The sequence below is a fragment of the Centroberyx gerrardi genome, chromosome 24 (genome assembly GCF_048128805.1).
Source record: "Centroberyx gerrardi isolate f3 chromosome 24, fCenGer3.hap1.cur.20231027, whole genome shotgun sequence".
Taxonomy (NCBI): Eukaryota; Metazoa; Chordata; class Actinopteri; order Beryciformes; family Berycidae; genus Centroberyx; species Centroberyx gerrardi.
Genome location: NC_136020.1, coordinates 21444658 through 21466792, shown reverse-complemented (window position 1 = coordinate 21466792; position 22135 = coordinate 21444658). Strand labels below are relative to the sequence as shown.

At 41.6% G+C, this 22135-nt stretch overlaps 1 protein-coding gene across 1 annotated transcript in view; it reads left to right on the top strand.

Moving 5' to 3' along the window:
• arid2 (AT-rich interactive domain 2) overlaps positions 1-22135 on the top strand; it is a 41252-nt gene that overhangs the window by 5628 nt on the left and 13489 nt on the right. Inside the window, exons 4-11 of the mRNA XM_071906688.2 lie at positions 7406-7539; positions 13246-13464; positions 14482-14549; positions 15649-15718; positions 16860-17110; positions 19228-19324; positions 20054-20263; positions 21453-21617. Coding sequence (XP_071762789.2) covers positions 7406-7539; positions 13246-13464; positions 14482-14549; positions 15649-15718; positions 16860-17110; positions 19228-19324; positions 20054-20263; positions 21453-21617 — 1214 coding nt within the window. The remainder of the gene's footprint in view (positions 1-7405; positions 7540-13245; positions 13465-14481; positions 14550-15648; positions 15719-16859; positions 17111-19227; positions 19325-20053; positions 20264-21452; positions 21618-22135) is intronic.

Genomic DNA, 22135 nt, shown 5'->3' with positions numbered 1-22135 from the left:
GACAAAATATTGCAGTTGCGATTTAAACTGTGATTCATATCAAGTTTTTCTTGTCATAAATTTAGATTTTATCAGTGATTTTATTTAAAAAATTGATGTCAGTCTGCAGGATTTATGATGAAAGGTTTTCTTCAGTACTGTACTTGATTCATGGTGCAAAGATTACCTGCAGCCCTCGAACACCTTGTTCTCAAATCCATTTTGGACGCCCCTCTCTCTCTCTCTCTCTCTCTTAAGCAATTAACTGCAGCCTCTACAATTTGGAAATTACAGAAGTTCATATTGTGATTTTTTTTTTTTTAAGATTAGTTGTTCAGCTGTCACTTCTCATGGGGGGAAAATAGTCGTGAAGTTCAGTAAAACTCCATCCAGTTGGACCGGGCGCACAGCGTAATTTACTTGAGTGAATGACAGGTGCTCTCTGCTGTTTGAAATGAGGCCTCTGCAGTTTTTGGTGAAACGCTCGTGAAACGCAGTGTGTTGAAGACCGAGGCCAAATCAGGTGACAGACACTGCGGTTCAACCTTTGTTTGCCCTCCGCTGCATCCCCATCGGGAGGAAATCGGGCCCAGGAGGCGCCGACTTCTAGGAACCGCTCACTTAAAAAAAAACCCGTAGCCAGTCTGTTCTCACGTGTTGTTATCCCACTGCGTCCTACACCGGTCTGGAAGAAGAACGCTGTCATTTTAGGCATTGAAAAGTTTGGAAATTGCACAAAATGGTTTGGAAAAGTATGGGGAAAATGTTCTGTGAATTGCGCCTATTATGGCATAATTATCATCCATACTGCTGGCATTGGGGCTGAGCAATATGACTGTCAATAGAAATCATAATGAACACTGACCAAAGCCTTCAAATCAACCTGAGAAGTGAAGGTCTGGAAATGGTTTGGGGTTTTTCTGATCCGATCTGCACATGCTGCAGCGATGTCTTGAGGATATTGTGACTCATCAATGTGACAATTGATTGAACAAGTGCAGTTAATCAGATTTGACCCTTTGATCTGTGTGAAGTTGGGTCTGAAATTAAGTTTTTATTTCACTTGCAACAGTTTTTTACCGGCCAGAATTATTTAATATATATATTTTTTAATAGAAATGTGTCACCCTACCACTTTTCAAGGCTATTTTGCACATTGAATCAGGTACGCTGTGTTAATATAACACTTGCTCACTCAGTTATACAATGGATCAAGTTTGTAATTCATAATGAGTGCAGCAGAAACCAAATTATAAGAGAGCATTTTGGATTTTTGTGAACACACACACACGCACTTTTGAAGTTTGAGCATTTCCCGTTTTAATATTAATCCCCAGCTAATATTCGGCTAGTTAACATCCATGCAGCAGCGTAGATGAGCTTTGCGGAGCGCAACCAGTCAGGAGCCTGTTTTGAAATAGAGCCATTTCTCTGCTCTGATCTGATTGGCTCGCGGTCAGAGAATGTGTGCGGTGGCCAGCAGGGTCAAAGTTTGAGAACAGACAAAAACTGTATATAACTAAAGGACCCTTAATGATTTATCCTCCCAATGACACGCTTTACCGGGGTTTGACGCTTGGTGGATGTTGGTGTCTGGGCTTTATGGGACTCTCCTGATCACCAGCATGCTCGCTCGCTCTCTCTCTCTCTCTCTCTCTCTCTCTCTCTCTCTCTCTCTCTCTCTCTCTCTCTCTCTCTCTCTCTCTCTCTCTCTCTCTCTCTCTCTCTCTCTCTCTCTCTCTCTCTCTCTCTCCCTCTCCCTCTCCCTCTCCCTCCCTCCCTCCCTCCATCAGTAAGTCGTATTCAGATCTCGCCCGCTCGTCTGAAACATCTGGCCCAAGTGGCCTTTGATCTGCATCAGCCGTGTTTATATTCCCGCCTCATCTGCGCTGCTGCTGCTCTCACTCTGAGATGCTCTGACCGGTTCTGGGTAAAGACCAGGAGGTTGTGGAGTAGCGTGTGTGTGTGTGTGTGTTGGGCTTTCTCATGCAGCGTAATAAGACAGTTAACCAAAATGAGAGCGAGGGAGAGGAAAACTAGCACAGATAACATCTGAAGGCTCTCTGAGACTTTGTCTGTAATTTGACTTGCCCTCCAGCGGCATCGGCCACCACTGATAGCCTAATCTCTCTCTCTCAGTATCCTCTCTAACCGGTAGACGGACAGATCTGCCTCGAAACGCCACACAGGAACTACAATCTGGTACCGGTCGGCTGTTTGTTGTGGATTAGCCATTATCAGTTCAACCACTTTTTTTTTTTAGCAAATTGATAAAGTTAAGATGTATTCTCTGTGCTGGGAATGCTGTAAAATCATTAATGTTTGGAGTTTAATTTTCCACGCCGGCCTTTTCATATGCATACATAGACTGAGAGGACTGATTAAAAAAAGTCTCTTCTACCTCTCTTTAGCGCTTATTCTATGTCTTTCTTTGCACTTCTTACATGATCAGTATATGGTCCAGTCTTTGCACTTGTTAATTCTGGTTTCCAATATTGATAATCAAGGAATTGAAGCTTATTCTACTGGTGCAGTTATTGTAAGTCGCTCTAGATCAGAGCATCAGCCAAATGTCTAAAATGTGACTTGTAAATGTTGTTTTATTAGTTGGGAATTGTAGTCTGTGATGTGCACTATTGTTTCCTTAGCTGACTTCAATTTGCTTCAGGACAATAAACGGTCTTGTGTTGTAAATTATCCCAAGTTTTACCTTATTTTATCTATTACCTCCGCTATTGATCAACGGCCGTGCGATTATTGACGAAGCAAACCACCCTCACCTCGTGTCGGACAGCCGGCTCCCATAAATCTCGGCAAACATTTGGCTCGAAATTGGCAGTAAAGAGTGTGTGTGTGTGTGTGTGTGTGTCTGTCTGCGCCCGTGTCCAGCAGGGGGCAACCGATTCCCACACACCGACACACACACACTCACACCGACACACACACACACACACACCGAGGGCATTTGGGCAGCCAGACGGCGGAGAGCGATCGAAGCCGGGAGTATCTGCACTTGTTTGATCCGGATGACCTTAAATAACACCGGTTCACTGAGATCAGCCGTTTGCAGCTGCACGTTCTTTATCATTCCTCATCGCTTGGCAGCTCCCCTCCCCGCCCTTTGCACTCGCTTGTACCACTTGGAGGAAAAACAAAACAAAACAGAGATATATATATGTAGGTTAAATGGCTCTCGGCATTGGCGATGATGTTACATACATTTCCCTAAGTGGGTGTAGTAAAAACGATGAAAGGCTGGGGGTTTCTGTTGGGTTGATTGTCGCGTGCTAGATGGGTGGGAAGGGAGGGAGGGAGGGAGGGGGGGGGGGTGATCTTCCCATCATGCATGTATAAAAAGGGGAAGTGCAGACACGAGCAGCTGCAGTCGACCCCCCCCCTCCCACCCCTCCTTTACCCACAGCCCTTTCTGCTCGTGCCCAGACGGCGTTTGATGACGCTGCGTTGTGCAGAGTAAATGCAGTCAGGGCTTGGGCCTCTCTCTCTTTCTCTCTCTCTCTCTTTCTCTCTCTCTCTCTCCCCCCCCCCTCTCTCTCTCTCTACAAATGGAGGCTGAGTGTATTTATAGTCCAGTGTGTCACCCAGCAGCCAGCGGACGGGGGATTACCTTGGCCACGGTGAACAAGCGGGGCCTCATTCAGAAACAGCCGCTCGCTCGCTCGCTCGGTGACTCACGGCTGCACAGGCAGGGTTCACCACACTATCACTGCTGAGGTATTTCGCTGCTGAGTGTGTGTGTGTTTGTTTGTATGTTTATTTGGCACATTATTATGAGGTGATGATGACATCCGAGAGTCGATACTCACGTGCTTGCGGAGAACGTTTTCTCCCGAGTTGTCTCAGGGAGGAAGAACTTCTCCAGAACGTGAGAACAGAGAAGCGTCTTTGCAGTTGGAGATGGACTGTGTTCATTTTCCCCAGCTGGTTCGTTCCTCTCTGTACTGTCGTGTTGTTTGGATGGGATGTGCCGTTTTTTGCAATGACTCTTATCTTGATGCATCTTTGGTTGGCAAGCAAACTTCTGGATCTTGATGCGTCTCCTCCGTCTTTTGGCTGTTAGAGATTAGACACAAGAACATACAAGAGCACATTTGAGAAAGACGCATGGTTATTCTGCTGATTCGAAAAGATTTTATAAAGCCAAAATTTACCTGGCATGGTACATGAATGACTCGATGTCGATTAGGTGCGTGTTAAATTTCCTTGGTTCCTATACAATGTATTGAAAAGGAATCTGGGAATATCCAGGTATTGATAAGTTTAGAAATTGCTCAAAAAAGTTTGGAAAAGTTGTGTTTGATATACATATAACTACGCAGTTTCTATGGTTTTAGACCGCCATCATCTGAAATATTCTGATTTTTGATGCTTTGACGTATAATCTATCGTTAAGGTTATATGGTTTAGTTAATTGTGGCAAGAGGACTATCTGTGTGCATCGTATTCAACACCAAAATCTTCTAATCCACAAACGAAGGTCTGGAAAAATAATTTTTAAAGTGCAACTGTAGAAACCCAGAACAATGCTTTCATTTGGACAGCAGATAAAACACTGAAGTCATTTTTCTCAGTTTCACTGCTCACACAGTTTAACTGCCATTTGGCTTCTGTAGGACAATCTGTCAGTCGATTCACTGAGTAATGCTGATCTACGCTGCTGTGACATTCAGCTCTCTGTCAGAAGAAGACATGCTTATCTCGTATTGAGCAGTGTTCATTTTTAAACACACTTCGGTCAACAGTATAGCCTTTTTTTTAGCTTTGGTAGAGGGAAGCGACTGTCTCTGTCGAGCCAAAAAGTCCTGAACTAGTAGAAACAGGTGAATGATGGGGATGAGTTAAAAAATCTAGGCACAAATGAAGATCAGCCTGCTAGCTATTAGTTTGCATTGTGGAATGAAACTCAATTTATGCCAGAAAATCTACACTAAATGTACAAAATAATGGTCATAAAGGAGGATCAGTTGCACCCTATTGTGCATTTTAAACCTGCGTTCAGCTACGTCTCCCCTCATGATTAATGTTGATTTTAAAGTGGTAATCTCTTGTTATTTTGTATATTTAGTCTCCATCTTTGTTGCTCAGCGCTCATCGCTGTGGTGTTTCTGCTCTGCACTTCCCAGAGATCACCTGTCAATCAAACAGTGTGGGGGCGGAGCTTGGAGCTTCTGTTGATGAAGTTTCAGTGTCTGTAGGTGGCGCTCTTTTCTTTTCTCTGTCTGTTCAGCTCATGCTAGCTGCTCAGTTGTTTCTATTTCTAGTTCCTCCAGCTCTTAAGCTTTCATGGATCTAGGTTAAATCTCAATCCTGTTATATCAATCGGAGATAGAGAGTAGCAAAATGGATTTTATTTATTTATATGAAAATGTCACGGGTTATTACTTTAACATGTGAAATCTGTAAGGGATCGTAGCGTTCAGCTGGTCAGTCTGTCTCGCAGAAAGAAAAAGTGGTCGGTTAGTTTTTCCACTAACGAATACTTTGTGGGATTATTGACTGAGTTTTATTGATGAGATCTTGGTACAATAATCTGTCTGGAGAGGTTTCTGTTGTGTTCACATTCACAGCGGTGCAACTTAGTCTTCAGTCTTGGTCCAGCATCCTGGAAAGGAAAAGGTGTTGGGGAAACTGTCTGTCTGTCTGTGAAACATTATCAGCCAGGTTAGCTGTGAAATCCTGATGCTGATGAGGCAAGGGCTCATTCAAGATTTATTTTTTCTAAAGAGGCGATCATTTTTCACCGTTATTGACCGTTTGCGCCCACAGAGGTTCTCAGACCCGTGCCAAAGATCTCTAAATGGGAGCTTGTTTGGCGAGGGGCCACCCGTCTAAAATTAGGGCTGCACCATTATGTCTCAAGGATAATCTTTTGCTAGATGTAGTGATCATTTGAGAAACAAATTATTTTACCGCACCGGGCGTTTTTATTTCAACATTTCCAAGCACAGCGGACATTGTAAATGAAATTAAATATTGCTGATATGCCAATATTCAGAGATTTTATTAATTGGGGAAAACAAAAATTGTGATATACGACTGCACATGATTGATTGTGCAGACGTATCTAAAATTTCGGTGGTTTTATAGAAACCTTCTATTTGAATCTCAGAGAGCATGTTGAGGGTAGCGGCCTCATTTACAGCGGTGCCGAGTTACAGAAGCAAAACAGAAACGAGAATGGAAAAAACGTCAATCAAAGCAACGGCATTCAAATAAAACCAAATTCATAGTCAAAACTGTTGAAACGCTCCAAATGTTACCAGGGCATCAAGCTTCACTGTAAGGAACCTGGATCTCAAACCTGCAGTACTGACAATCTTTTATATTTCAGGTTGTCTGCTGAACCAGAGAGTAGGGATGGGACAATAAACAGTATTACTATAAGGTCTATATTGTGGTGCAAAAACAATAACGGTCATGACACCGCCACTAACTTTTATTACTGTGACCACAGCCATAACTGCAGCTCTCGTCTGTCATCATTGATGCTTGATTTTTCCCTCGAATAAATGGTTATATTCTTGTTAATATATTCATGTTGATAACTGAGTTGAAGCGGATGCAGGCCAGTTGAACTTTATTTGAGACTCATTTGATGTTTAAAACCAGCGTTTTATAATTTTGTTTTTTAAGTAATTACACAGGAGTTTAATCTCTTTTAATTGATGTGATTTTATATGTTTTTAAGTAATTGGAGGATATTGCAGTACTGTTTTTTTTAAAGTTTTCATCTTAATTGAGATAATATTGTTTTCCGAGATCATTTTGGTCAAGATAGCCGTACTGAAATTTGCATGTCGGCACAGGACTGCCGGAGAGTAATGAGTCTTTCTTGATAGTGGGAAGAAGGATTAATTAAATTCTCTTCTTGTGCTGATTGGTAAAGAGATTATTGGGGAAATTGTTTATTTTGTTAGTCCTCATTGTTCGTATTTAGTTAATAGAAGCTCCTAAATGTCCTAAAGTTTGTAGTATGCTGGGGTTTTCTTAACCAAACATCCAAAGGACTGACTAGTAAAAGAATTAATGAGGGAAATTGTTCATTTTTTGTCCTGATTGTTGGTGTTAATAGAATCTGTTCCCTCTCAAATTTCATACTATGCTTAGATTTTCTTAACCAAACATCCAAAAGACAGTCAGTGAATCAGAGTCTGTACTCGGCACCACAGAAGAAGAAGGCTGTGTTTTTATTACAGAAAAATGTGCATCCATACATTCAAAGAAGTGAAGAGGGTGAGTCTCGAATGAATCAAAGGCTCTTAACTCTCGAAAAAAAACAAAAAAAACGAAAACGCTTTGAATTTTCTTGGCTAATTTGTAGTGAAAATCCACTCCACTCCGGTGAGTTTTGGCCCGCCGTCTTGACTGCGTTTCTGCTCTCTCTCTCTCTCTCTCTCTCTCTCCACAGATACTTGGAGAAGTATGAGAAAGTCCACCACTTCGGCGAGGACGATGAGGAAGTGCAGCCGGGGAATCCCAAAGCCTCTCTTCCAATCGGTGCAATTCCCTGCTCTTATAACTACCAGCAACACACTGTATCAGGTAGGCAGAGACTCACCGATTCACAACCTCTCTCTCTCTCTCTCTGACTCATAAGTTCGGTCTCTCTCTCTCTCTCTCTCGCTCTCTCCCTTCATGTTTTCACCGTCTCACAAATTCTTTCCTCTCTCGGTCATTTCTGTATCAGGTAGACGGACTCGGGTTTCTCTCCACACACTCATTTCTTTCTTTCTCATTTTTATCTCTCTGATTCTCCCCGCCTCGCTGTGTTTCTCTCTCTCGGTCCCTCGGCCCGCTCGAACACTTAATCACCACATAGATGCGATTACAGCAAAGCATCATTTCATTAGAGCTTTGTTTTGTGTGTGAGATGCATGGGGAAACAGGTCGGCCTGCAGGCCTTTGGCGGCCCATGCGCAGACATTTGCATTGACAGCAGATGTTTGTTTTTTTCAATAACGCTCTGCTTATTTTTAGCTATTTTGCAGGAAGCAAACATGATATCTGATTGAAGCATTTGATACAAGTCATTAGATGGCTTGGATGTCTGTATTGGTGTCATATGCTGCTGAGTTTGACTTGGACACAGACTTCAATTTCAGCTATCAGACGATCCATGCTGGTGTGTTATGAAAACATGTCGTTTTTGATTCATCTGCCGCAGTTGTGTAGTCTTCATTCGACTTCTACCTTACCTTACCCAGCGGTCTGTGAGCTAGTGAGTGGTAAGGCAGGTATTACTGGACCAGTAGAGTTCAAGCTGCTATCAGGATGGTTCTTTCCCCCATTCATACCTGCAGAAACACCTGCATGGAGCCGTTCACTAGGCTGAAAATGGAGGAAATTTAATGTGAAAACTTCTCGATAAATGCATTCTCACTTTGTGTCTATAGTAGGGCTGAAAGATATAGACAAAAAAAATCTTAGTTGAGATTATTTGACAGAATGTTGCAAGTTTTTCTTGTTATACATTTTTTAGAACTTTAAAATTGTTTAAAGAAAAGTGATTTTGTTTTAAAAAATAAATAAATAGATGTCAGTGTGCAGGATTTACTGAGTTTGAGTCTGATTTGAAGGTTTTCACCAATATTGCACTTGATTCATGGACCGAAGATTACCTGCAGCTATAAAAAAAAAAAAAAAAAAAGCTCTTGGACGCTCCGCTCTCTTAAGGATTAGGGTTAGAAGTTCATATTGTGATTTCAAATTTTTCAATTAATTGTTCAGCTCTAATGTAAAGTGAGGTGTTTATCTGTGGATTTAAATCCTTTATTTCTCCTTTTGGTTTGGCTATAGATCCACAAACTTCTGCTGAAAGGCCTCGTCTGTGTCTTGTAGTGAAGTTCAGGCATGCCAGAGCTCGGTGTTTTTGGCACATAACTCCTGTAAACAAAGTGATTTTTATTCATAATCTTCTAACGGAGGTGCCCTTGAACCGCATGGTCAACTGTGACGCCAACTACTGAAACCCCCATCCTCCTCGTTTCAGGCCATTTCAGTTGATTAATTCTGTCTGAATAGTCGTCTTTTTTTTTCACGAGCAGAAAGCATTTATTACAGAGATTAGAGATTTCATAAGTTGTGAAATCTCTAAACTCATGAGCCTGCTTACTGTATGCAGCTTTTTATTATACAATGACTCATTTAATTCAGCTCTCGCCCCGCTAAGCGCTGCTATGTTTGAACCAAGGCTATCGAGCGTGTGTTTGCAGTAATTGTCGGTGCCTTTTTATGAAGAAAAATAAATAAAAAAAATATGCCAGCTCCATCCGCCTGCACACAGTACAAGATTGATTAATTATTTTCAACCCAAGGAAACTTCCATGATGAAAGAAAGAAAGAAACAGCCTCTTTATTCATTGCGTCGTTATTGAAAGGATATTTTTTTTTTGTGCGTAAATCGACATCTTTATTGTGAAACCCTGCTAACACACAGTGACTGGGAGCTGTTCAGGAGTATTTGTGCTTTAATAAGATATTTACACACAAGAATATTTTGAAGAAAATTAGTAATGATCATTAGTAATCAGTAATAGGGCTGAACGATTTTGAAAAAATATCTAATTGCAATTATTTTGACTGATATTGCAGTTGCGATATAATTTGCGATATTAGAGGGAATGATAATTTTTACATCATTATTCTCATTTTCAATGAAAAAAATATTAAAATGATTACGGTGTGATTTTTGCGGGGATCTGTACCAAACAAAGATGTTTTCTTAAGTCTGTAGAATATGATGTGTAGGCCAGGACATCTCTGCAGCACGACAATATTTAATTTAAAACGGTATTTTGACACACGTTTCGCCTTTAAGAAATATTGCGCCTCCTGCGATTATTGGCCATATTGCGATTTCGATAAAATTTTGATTAATTGTTCAGCCCTATTCAGTAATAAGTAATGTGGATATGATGAGCAGGTAAAAGCCAATCATTGTTCGTTTTCCTCAGCCAGAACAGGATAATAAGTTCAGAAGATTGTGTCACTTTACTGTACCGCAGCCAATATTACGACCAATATCCCAGATGATATCTAGTCTCATATCACGATATCGATATTATACGATATAACGCCCCGCCCTACGATCAACTACTTCTGTTTCAAAACACCAGAGACTAAAAACATGCTGCTAAATTTTGTCTGTGGCTAGTGGTGACCAGTAACCAGATGGAGTTTTTTCCCCTTTTCTGAAAATCAAATCAAAATATTGATTAGGTGGAAGTGGACACTGTATCCCAGAATCCAGCAGCACTTGTGACCAATGGATGTTAAAGTTAAATACATCCCACCGACTCCCCCTCCCTCATTTTTCTTTATATAATATAACATACAGTATAATACTTGGAGACCAACAGCTATTGAGTTAGGTGGCTTTAAGCTTCGTTCCACCACTGTTTTGTTTAATAAAGCGCGCAACGGTTTCCCCCAACAGTTTTCTTTACATAGCTATTATTGTTTTGTTTTTTTTAGATTCTTTTTTGGACTTTTTGCCTTTTTATTATGTAGTTTACAGTTGAGATAGACAGGAAAGATTAGGAGAGAGAGCAGAGGATGACATGTGACAAAAGTCCTGAGCCAGATTCAAACCCCATTGTTTTTTGAAAGCTTGTTGTGGTCATTTTTTGGTCTTTTTTTTATTATTATTGTTGAGAATTGATGGTTGGAAACACTAGGATGCACATTTTGTATCGGAAGAATTTTCTCTGTCTGTGTGCCCATGTTAACAAGCAAGTGGTTGTCATTCGTCAAGCCTCAGTTGGGTTAAAATACAGCAAAATGTGAGCGACCTTTTTTAAAACTGAGCTCTGTTTGCACCCCGGGTTTTAAATTTAAGTGATTGGTACCATAATCTAAGCGGGAAAACCAGGCTGGAATCTCTGCAGTCTGAAGTGAAGGTTAATTAATCAGCAGTTGGCCTGGAAATCCGTCGCTGAGCTCTGGTCTGATCTCGTCCTGACGAGTTTCGGTCACAGGCCCGCGACAACTTTTAATTCGCCTCCGCTCGTTCTGCTTTGATGTCGTACATCAATCCTCCGCACCTCTGCTGGCTCGCTGCAGCAGGGCGAGGAGACTCAGGCAGGGTCTGAATGGAGCTGCCGCTGCTCTTAACGGCAACTAGGCTGGATTACGTTTGCCTACACAAGCCCTTTCAGCATGGAAATCAAATTCACACAGCATGGTAGCTCTTACCGTTATGATTGGTTTCCAGAAGCAGCAGTCAACAAAGAAATCTGTTCCAAAATGAGAGATCCTGTCTGTGAAAAAAGTGGCACCTACTCATACGGAATGATTGATGGCAGAAAATCAAACCAAATGATAGTTCTTTTCAGAGGATGGGAGGAAACTTGAGTCCTTTGTTGACTAAATGATAACACTTTCACACACTGGATCATCTGTATCTTAGAGCTGCTGAATGCTAACATTCAAGTCATGACTCCCTTCCAATAGAGGGGGAATCTAGTATTTAGGATTAGCAGTCTTTAATTATAAAAAGGTTGACTGAGTCAGAGACAAACACAATTAAAAGTCAGAGACTGCTCATGTTCTTTTAGTCAGACAAGACTCAGCTCATCAAACTAATTTGAACCAAATAACACGACTTCCACTGAACGGCCTAATGCCTCATTTGGTTTGCTTTTACCCAGCCGTTAAAGGAATATAAATCTGAGCCGAGCTGGCTGAAGGTGTGCAGTCGCAGCAACAAGTAGCACAGTTAAAACAGCCAAGGGCAACCAAGGGCTTCCCTCTATATCTAATATTCACATGTGAAAACGAAGCTTTCAGAATCCAAACTCTACTATAAATGTTTCTGTTGAGTGTTGTCTGCTTCATTTCAACCTCTGAATCTACTGCAAAGGCAAACAGCAGAAACTTTGTGTTTGTTTTTTAATATTAAAGGCTGGGGTTTAGATTTCATATCACAAGATTATTCCCATAAATGCTGTTAAACGATGCTCCATATTCTTTATTAAGGGTCTTTCGGTTGCGTCTGGAGATAAAACCCTGAAGCCGTTTCTGCCTCACTGTGGTGTTGGAGGGCGGACTGGAAGTGAAGCGTCCTCCTACCATAACAACCCCTCTTTTCTTGGCTTTAGATATAAGTGGATAATAATACATAATAACGTTTCCCTGCTTGAGACCTGCACTCTGATGATCTGCTCCACAATAACACTTAAAATTAGTCCTTTAATAATACGAGCTCGAGCAGTTGAATGTTGGCTTCTCTGCCAACAGTTAATATGCAATATTACTGGTGCCAAAATTATGTTTATCAATTAAATTAGCAAATTGAAAAGGGTGAGTTACATTTTTGAAATTTTGGCAGTACAACAACATTTTTTTATATAGAATAAAGCGACATGATTAAAATTGACGACATGAAGAAATGTGTTCAGTAGCAGGTTTTGGCAAATATTCACATTGTTGCTGTGGTGCTGGAGCTTGCTCAGCAGAAAGTGGCGTTGTGCATTCCTAGGTTAGAAAGCATAAAGTTAAATAAACTCCCTGCTGTCCTCGGGCCTTCCTAGTGCTCATGATGTAGAGTCTAATAGTGTATTATACAGTGATCCAGTCTGCGGTCATTGTAGCCTGAGAATAGGTAAATATGTTACGTCAAACTGTGTCTCCTGTTCAATGTTTTTCTTTTCTGGATAGATGCTATATCAACTTAACAAAGCAGCTTTGATTTCACCCAGTCGTGTTAGTTTGTGTGATAAAGGACCAGCTGATACTCCATGCTTTCACAGCTGAGAAATGTACATGGCTCCTATAAAGGTATAGAAAGTGATTTTGAACATTTCATGGTCTTAAACAGTATGGCAAAAAAACACACAAAATACTTTGGAATAAAATAAGTTTGGAAAAAGTGTGGAAACTCGCCATCACACTGCACATAACACGTCCTGCTCTGGTATTTTTATTTACAATTCACATTTTTTTAACAGCACAATAGAAACAAAACAATTAGCATTAAAGTTAAAAAATAAAAATAAAAAGGCAGACTATAAGCTTGTTGAAAAATCTGCGATGGTATTATTGGTTGGAAATTTTATGCACACCCATGAAGAAACCACTTAATATACACCGAAGTAAAAGCATTTATTGTTAAACAGCTGTACATTATGATATGGAGAATTGGCTAACAAGGTGAAAAGTCATTTTTCCTTACATTTTGACTCTAAAGTATGTAATTTTAAAATGTTAAAATAATGTGTGACCCCTGACCGTGTCTCTCTGTGTTCGCAGACTATCTCCGCCAAAGCTATGGACTGTCCACGGACTTCGTTCCGCCGTGCGACTACAACAAACTGGTGCTGTCTCTCCTGTCGGGTCTGCCCAACGAAGTGGACTTTGCCGTTAACGTTTGCACTCTGCTGTCCAACGAGAGCAAGCACACCATGCAGCTGGACAAGGACCCCAAACTGGTCACGTTGCTGCTGGCCCACGCCGGCGTCTTCGACGACTGTACGTCCAAAACTCACTCGCAGTCCGCTGTTGGGTTCAGATGTTGAGCAGAGGGATGCTAAAGGCAGTTTCACCCTTGTTTTGAATTATTAAATAATTTCTTCACTTGAGCTGTTGGACAAACTAGAGCTTTAGCTAACAAAGAAACCTAAACCATAGTTCCTACACAGGTCTGGAAATGTATAGAAAACAAATTTGGTAATTTCCAGGGCTTGATAATTTTGGGAATTGCACACAAATGTCGACATCTCACACATTCTGATATTTGTCACTGTTAAGAATAATCTTCATCTATAGAGTGATATATGTTACAGTTAGTAGGGGAAAGACGATAATCTGGGTAAATCATACTGAACACAAAAATCATCAAATGAAGAAATTAAGGTCTGGAAAAAGTCTGTAATTTTGAAATTGGATCTAGAAATCCTGCTGAACGCGTTTCATGATTTTAGCTGTGGAAACAAGGGGATGGATTGAAGTGAGTGAGAAAACTATGTGCGAGACGAATAGGGCTGCACAGTTAACACGCATTATCACATACTGCATGTTATACATACATATTTCACATTTTAATAAGTGTGGAATATCTGTATATTGGCAGTATTGAACATTTTAATTTCAGTTGGTGTCTGCTGTAGTTGAAAACAGCCAAGATGTTTGATATAAGGTACCAAAACTACAGTAAACTCTCAAATCACCAAGACTAATCATCATAATCATCACAATATCTATGAAAAAACATTGTGATTGTATACTTTGAGCCGTAACTGTGCAGCCCTAGAGGCAAAAACAACTATTCTGGTGGGAAAAGACTCTCCAAATATTTCCCCAATTTGCTGCCTCCTCTTCTCTCCTCTTTGTTGTAGGATCAAAGGTTCTCTCCTCTTACCATCTCCTAAATATAATGGGTTTTTTTTTGGGGTGGGGGGAGGAGTTGAGGAACAAGGGAATGGAGATAAATAATATCGAGCTGAAACTGTGATTCTCCCTCTAACCAAACGCTTTGTGCCTTTGCAGCGCTAGGCAGCTTCTCCGGGGTTTTTGGGATGGACTGGAAGGAGAAAACCTCCCGGGACTTTGTCAGGGTAAAGTAATAAAATCCTTTTTCTTGAGTGACCTGTCAGGTGTTCTCCAAGTAGTTTCTGCTGTTTTTGTTCCAGCTAAAACTGAAGGTAACGCTCTCCATTTGAACATTTAAAGAGGAAACTTGAATAGCGCTCAGTGCCAAAAAACGAAAAGAAGAACTGGAGCGTTTGTTTCACTCTTTACAGTGGGAAGTCTGAAGAAAATATTTAGAAAATATTCCTGTCCATATTGGGGATGAGTGTGAATATTCGACTAGTCACGCACATCTCAACATTCGAATAGCATGCCAGGGTCGCATTTAAATTTTATTTATTTATTTTTTCTTATTTTCTTTGTTAGTCTAATTAAAACCGATCAATGATATGTTGCCAGTAATTGTTCAAAAGCAAAAATGTAGCCAAGGAATAGCTTATTATTTAAGGATTGTTATCAAAACAAAGTTTGGCCTGGAACAAAGAAGAAAAACAGAGAGTGCTACAAAAAGTGTCAAATTTAACAAAAATAAATGTTCAAAGAAGAGTGCCTTGGACTTTTGTTTCGTAAAGTTTGGCCTGGATTTGAATGAGGTTTAGTTCTGTTAAAAAAAGCTATTGTCGAACCAAGACTAGAATCGTATTTTATAACTTGCCTTTTTTTAACGTTTGGGGGGGGGCCTTAGAGGTGCGGGGGATGCAAAATTTGCTAATATTCGCTCTCAATAGCCATAAAGTATTCGGATATAATTTTGGGCGGTCATGCACATCTCCAGTCCATATAGAGGCCGTTCTTACTGACAACACCAAACAGAAATATTCTCCAAGGCATCTTTAAAACCAAGTTGGGGGTCGATTCACTTTGACCTCAATTAAAAAAAATGCATAGCAAAATCATGATTTAAAAATAAAATAATGTAACATGCTCAAAGGCACTTCAGCAGGGCGGATGCTCGTCAACACAGGGGGGGATTTAACCCGCGTTATCTGGTTCAAGGCCGGTGTACCTACTCAAATTTTCTCACCGAGTTTCTGGAGTAAAAATTTGCCGTATAGTCCCCGAAGAGTTGTCCGTTTTCCCAACCGTGCTGTGAACGCAACACTAACAGCTGCTGTTTTCCTGCAGTTCTGGAAGGAGGTGGTGGAGGACGCCGAAGTCAGGGAGCTGATCTGGGACAAGAGCAGCCCAGCACACGGTGAGCAGGCTCTCCGTACTGAAAGTCACAGAAACCGGTAGAGTCCGCATGCCGCTGCACGCTCCCACGGTGAATTTATTAACTCCTGTAATGCTGAGGCGCGCTCCGTTGTGCGGACTTTATTGTTTACTGTGATTTTTCTTCGGTTTTCCTCGTCCGGCTGCTGCGACGGAGGATTGGGATGTGTGTGTGTTTTTCTGTTTTGTTTTTTTTCTCTTTGGTGCTAAAAGTCTCCACTGCAATCCTTACACATGCAGTATCTCACATTCAGTTTATGGAGTGTTTTAACAAGAAATAAAAGCAAAATAAAACATACTTAATAAATGAAAGCAAGTTAAGCAAGAAGGCACCACAAGATAAAAGGGATAAGAGATGCACCATTTGGAGAAAAGTGACACCTGCTACAAAAGAAATGACAGAAGAAATCATGGTTTGAGTTTAGGTAACTTATGTGAGTGGATCCATGTTTTGGAAATACAGAAAATGCTCTCTTGTAATTTCGAATTCTGTTCACCACTTCATGATGAATCACAAACTTGATCCATTATGAATGAGCAAGTTTCAAATCAACACGCATTACTAGTTTCTATACAGAAAATGGCATTGGAAAACATTACGGGTGCAGCAATACCATTTTTCAAACTGAGTACAAGTAATTTATTTTGTATTTCTGAATGCGAGTACATCATATTATATATACCAACCATGCAACCTCTTCAACAAGGCAATATTTAACATCCAGATCACTGCACAAGCCACTTTTTGGCTTCATTTTTCATTAAATGGAACAATATCTGTGGTTCTCATCAAATGGAAAGCAATTAGTGTCATTTTTACATGTTTGTTCACGGTGAAATGCTCCCGAATCGCTGACATTTTGGTATTTTAAAACTTGCCGTATCGGATACTTACATTTTAGCCTGGTATCGGCTCTGATACCGATATCGACGTACCCTTAGGCGATATATTTCCTTGATAAATTTTTTTTTTAATTATTTTGTCTGGTAAAATTATTCTTCACCAATACAGTTTTGTAGTTTACCAGCCCTTCGCAGGTGAGACAAAAAGTGAATTTCAGCGACTGAGCGTAACGTTGAGATGAGTTTTGAGGTGTGTGTGTCCCGCTCTGCTCCCTCTGCAGACGGTACGTCGGGCGAGGAGCGCTGGCAGAGCCTCTTCCACCCGCCGCGGGACCCGGGCATCACCGACATGGAGGGCCAGCGGGTGCTGCAGGTTGCCGTCATCCTGCGAAACCTCTCCTTCGAGGAGGCCAACGTCAAGCTGCTGGCGGCCAACCGAACGTGCCTGCGCTTCCTGTTGCTGTGCGCCCACTGTAACCTCATCTCCCTCCGACAGCTGGGGCTCGACACGCTGGGCAACGTGGCTGCCGAGGTGCGTCTGCCGTCTCTGTGAACGGATGATCTGGAGCTCGTTTTGGGGAATCTTACTTGGGTGTGGGAAGTGGGAGGAAAACAGAAAAAGTTTTGTGGAGAGACAAAAGTTTGGACAAATATAAGAGACTACAACTATTGTTTATTCCCAATACACATTACAAAAGTATCACGGTATAGAGGCTTTGCAGTTGCGTCACAAATCTCCCAGTAACCACGGCTGGAGCCATCATGGAGGTCCAGTGGAGAATTCACTGTGCGCAAATAATGAATAAATATACAACTGAGTTAGAAACAGAGAGCTAGCTGAGTCAGCTTGTTGTGGTGTGGCTGTAGATCCATTCAGTAACGTTCTCAGTAAAAGTGAATAGTGTGATAAGGTGGATTTGGTTACTGTGACACAGTAAACTGTCTTGTCTTTAGCCCTAGTCTCTACTCCAAAACACTCTGAGTTGTAGCTTGAGAAGAGTCAGCTCAGTTAACCTGAACAAACTGTTAGCTAGCTAACTAGCCGGCAAACACACTGATGTTAATGTGAACATGCTAACGCTAGCCGCTACTAGATACGTTAGCTAGTGTGCTAATCAGATGTGTTAACAAGACAGTGATGTTAGCTGACCAGATACTATGGTTAGCTAGCTAACAAGCTGACATTATCTGAACACTAAATCAATCAGATGGATCAGTGATGAAATGATCAGTTCAGTCAGAAACAGACAGAAATTAACCGTCTGTTCAATTCTGTTGAGACAGAAACACAGTCAGCTGTTCACAGAGCTGAGGACCTCCAAGATGGCCACCAGAGTGTGCGTTGCGTCACTTGAAAGCCTTCTGTTAGTTATGAAGAATAATCTTCACATATTGATATAGCCAAGATGACATGATGTCACTTTCCCCAGCTGCTGCCTGTAAACATCTCATTGAACACGGACCAAAATCCTCAAATCCAGAATAGAAGATCTGGGGAAAGATTTAGAAAAACAGAATGTGTAGTAGTGTTTGGCTCTGAAATCACAGCGTAGCACATGGGCTTGATTGAGCTTTTAACTCAGATGTATTGGTATGAGATCCATGTACACGATCGTACGTCAGCGCTCCTATTTTTAGCAGCTATATGCACAGTGGCCCCGATAGGATCAGTTAAGTCTTTGATGTCATTAATTGGATGGTCGGGTTCGGGGCAGTAACACAGTATTCAGACATGATACTGCAGCGCCTCGAGTGTCGGAGGAATCTGTTAACATTAATAATATCAATAATCCGACTGGAGCTGCACCATTACGGCTAAAACGACGACCACGATTATTTTGCTAGATGTGATAACGAGTCACGACCACCGATTGTTAATTATTCCGAAATTAACACCTTTCTTAACAAGGTTACAAGGTGCTTGTACAAGTAAAAATAAAATAAAATACAGATAAAATTAAGTTAAAAAATTAAAACAACATATCACGTATTCTGTGATAATTAACTGTGAAAGCTAAAATAGTGATGATAATACACAGTGTTGGGAGAGTTCCTTGGAGAATGTAATCAGTTACTCATTTAAAAAGTAATCACGTTACTGCAGCAGTAATTTGTTCCATTCCTCGTTCCGTTACTTTGTGTTTCGTTGGCAGTAGACTCTCCTTGTTTTTCACTTGAGTTTCACATCGCTGTGTTTCGTATCGGGTGCTTTGACAAATTGGATGTTGTGTTTTTTTCGCTGTGGAAAGAGTTTTGCTGCCACACAAAGTTCACAACGGACCAGAATGTTCTTTGCGTCCTTGACTGAGATCAATTCAAAGTAACGGGAAAACCTCCAGCTGCTGAAAGTCTGCGTCTCTCCCTCACCCTCCCATCTTTTGTTTTGCTTTTTTAGCGAATAGCCGACGTAAACCTGTTTTTTGTTTTCGTTCGGTGCCATTATTATTCAAGTTAATGTAATGTTTCACATTGTCAGAAGTATACAAGTCCGTCTCTGTTTTTTTTGCCTTCCTACGGTCTCGATAAATAATAAATACAGAGCGGGGCAGTCTGTCCGCTCTCCTCTTTACATATTTAAAGTAAAAAAATCCCAGCTGACTATTTCTGGATGGTGCGATCACAGACTAAAACGTGTCTGACCTCTTGCAGCTCCAGCTGGATCCCGTTGACTTTCGGACGACCCATCTGATGTTTCACACCATCACCAAATGCTTGATGTCCAGGGACCGGTTCCTCAAAATGAGAGGTGAGTTTTCTGGCTCCTGTTCAGGCTATTTAAAGCCGGTACAGCGAGTAAATCTCCTTGACTTGTTCTGCTCAAGTCGGAGGTAGCTGAGGGAAACTCGTGTCCCTGTCAGCGGTTCTCAACCTTTTTGGCTTGTGACCCCTTCCAACAATGAATGATTTTCCCTCATCTCGTGGTTTCATTTAATTAATAATCAGAGGAGGCCGAGAGGCTTAAAACTATTCAGTATTTCACAAAAAAGCAAAAATTAGAGAAAAATCTGAAAAAATGGACATGATAATAAATGTGTATAGCAGAGATATGTTTTTTTTTCTTATCTCATAAATCATCTCGCAACCCCCCAAAATGATCTTGTGACCCACTGGGGGGTCCCGACCCTAGGTTGAGAACCACTGCTCTGTGGTCAACATCAATCAGTAAATTTGGTACAATATTTTCCAGTTGTACAGCAAAAATCTGAAAATTAGAAAAAACGATCTAAAATCCCAATTTTCTATTTATCTGAGAGGCAAAAAGTTGATATTTTTGGAATGTTGTACCCAATTTTATAATTTGCCAAATGTTTGTTTATAATGAGAATATTGAACTGATAAGAGTTACACAGACTGAATTACAACCCAAGTTCATTAATCCAAAAGGACCGACAACACAGTGCATACAACGTTTTTCAATACGCTGTATGAAGTGTCTAAAGTTAGGTGTGTGTGTGTGTCCTCCCCCCCCCCCCAGCCATGGAGATCCTGGGCAACCTCAGCAAGGCGGAGGACAACGGCGTGCTGATCTGCGAGTACGTGGACCAGGAGTCGTACAGGGAGGTGATCGCCCTGCTCACCCTGCCGGACCTCATGCTCCTCATGGCCTCTCTGGAGGTTCTGTACCTGCTGGCCCAGCTGGGGGAGATTCCCTGCAGCAAGATCGCCTCCGTCGACCACAGCATAGGTACCCGTCGTCCGTCGTCGTGTCCCCCGCATGTACATCTTGTGTTTTAGATATTTAGGGTGCGATCATACCTACAGTTTGCTTTCTTTGGTCCGAGGAAACATTTATTTGCCTTTTGGTTCATTTTAGATTCATACTGCCCAGTTACACATGAATCAGAGCTTGTAAACAAAAGTCACATGGACTCACAAGCAGCTTGTTTTCATCCTGCCAGAGATTTTGGCAGCATTTGGGAGTCAAAACAAATCCGATTCCAGTCCCTGTAACGTTAGCTAAACATGATGGATTTGTCTGTCTCTTCTTCTGTGGTGTTCATACCTGTTGAGGACACATGAAGAAATAGCTGAATACGAGCGTCAGTCTAGACTTCATTTTGTTCTGCTAGGCTTTCCACGCGTGAGGAACTGCTGGCTGGCAGATGTCAACAACCATCTTCTTATACCCATAAACCCTTGTGTTTTGGGGCCGTTTGCTGTAGTTGATTCAGGTTACATTCTCGCTCCTAACGAAACGCACCACAGTTCTCTGGGAAGAGAACAGAGACTCACATTTTCAGGCGTCTCTGTGCCGTTATTTGGTGCCACCAGGGTTGGAATGGCTTTGTGTGAATACTACAGTTAACCACTCCAAACGTGCTTGGTGTTAGTTTTGGTTTAAAGATAGAAGAACAATACCAATTAAACAAATGTAAAGTTTTCTAAATGCAGCTTGTTCATTTACATTTTAGCCATGTAGCTGATGTTCTTATCCAGAGTGACTTTACAATCAGTTGAACAGTAGAATAAGGTTCAGTCCCTAAATCAGTGGTTCTCAATCACCTGGTCCTCCAGTACCACAGCCATGCTGGTTTTTCTATCCTGCCAGCTCCTTAATTACATTCACCTGGTGTAATCAGGGGCTGAATGGGAAAGATTGAGAACCACTGCCATAAATCACCAACATTACAGGCAGCCAGTAGTATGGAGGTGAAGGGTCAGAGCTGCAGCGCCCTGACAGCATTCCTGTGATCATAGAGGGACAGGATCATGTTTGAGAGAAATGCTACGAAAAGTAATAAGAGCTAATTAGAAAGTTACAGACGACTCCCCTTCCTGGCTGTAATGTGGTTGTGTGTTTCTACCTGGTCCTGCTGTACTGACCCTTGTGTGTGTTTTCTCTCTCTCTCTCTCTCTCTCTCTCTCCCTGTCAGACCTGCTGGTGCGGTTAGTATCGGTCGACCTGCACACGTTCGGACCGGACGCCCTGACAGCGGTGCGGTTGATCGAGCACCAGGCGAGCGCCAACCAGGTAGCCGAGGTTCGGCCGCAGCTGGTGGAGCAGGTGCCTGCTGCCATACAGGGGGCGGCTGTACCCGGTGAGTCTGAGGATTATCTATCTATCTATCTGTCTGTCTATCGTCTCCATCTGTCCATCACACACACGATATCTCAGACGCTACTGGAGGGGATTTTGACGAGGGAAGTGTGACATCATTTTTCTTCCCAAATAAGAAGAGATTCCAAATCCCACCTCCTGCCAGATTAACGGGATAAATTGTGCGTTCATGTGCTGGCGGGGAAGTCCGACATCTGGGATTTCCCAGTCTGCTCAACAGTGTTGCATTCATGTTGCTATTTTGCCGGAAAATCAAACCCGGAAGACAAACTATAAACAAACCTGGACGTCTTACAACTTAACCAGTTAATTTGACGAATTTCATTAGTCTGACTAACTACAAACTTGCAATAAAGGTGCATCTATGTGTTCCTACTGTTGACTGACGTAAAACTTTATTTTTCATCTTGTTGAGAAGGTTAAAGATCTCCGTTGTGTCATAACTCAGAAACCCGGGTAGCAAATTTTTCTCAGTTTCCGAATTAATCATCCGACCTT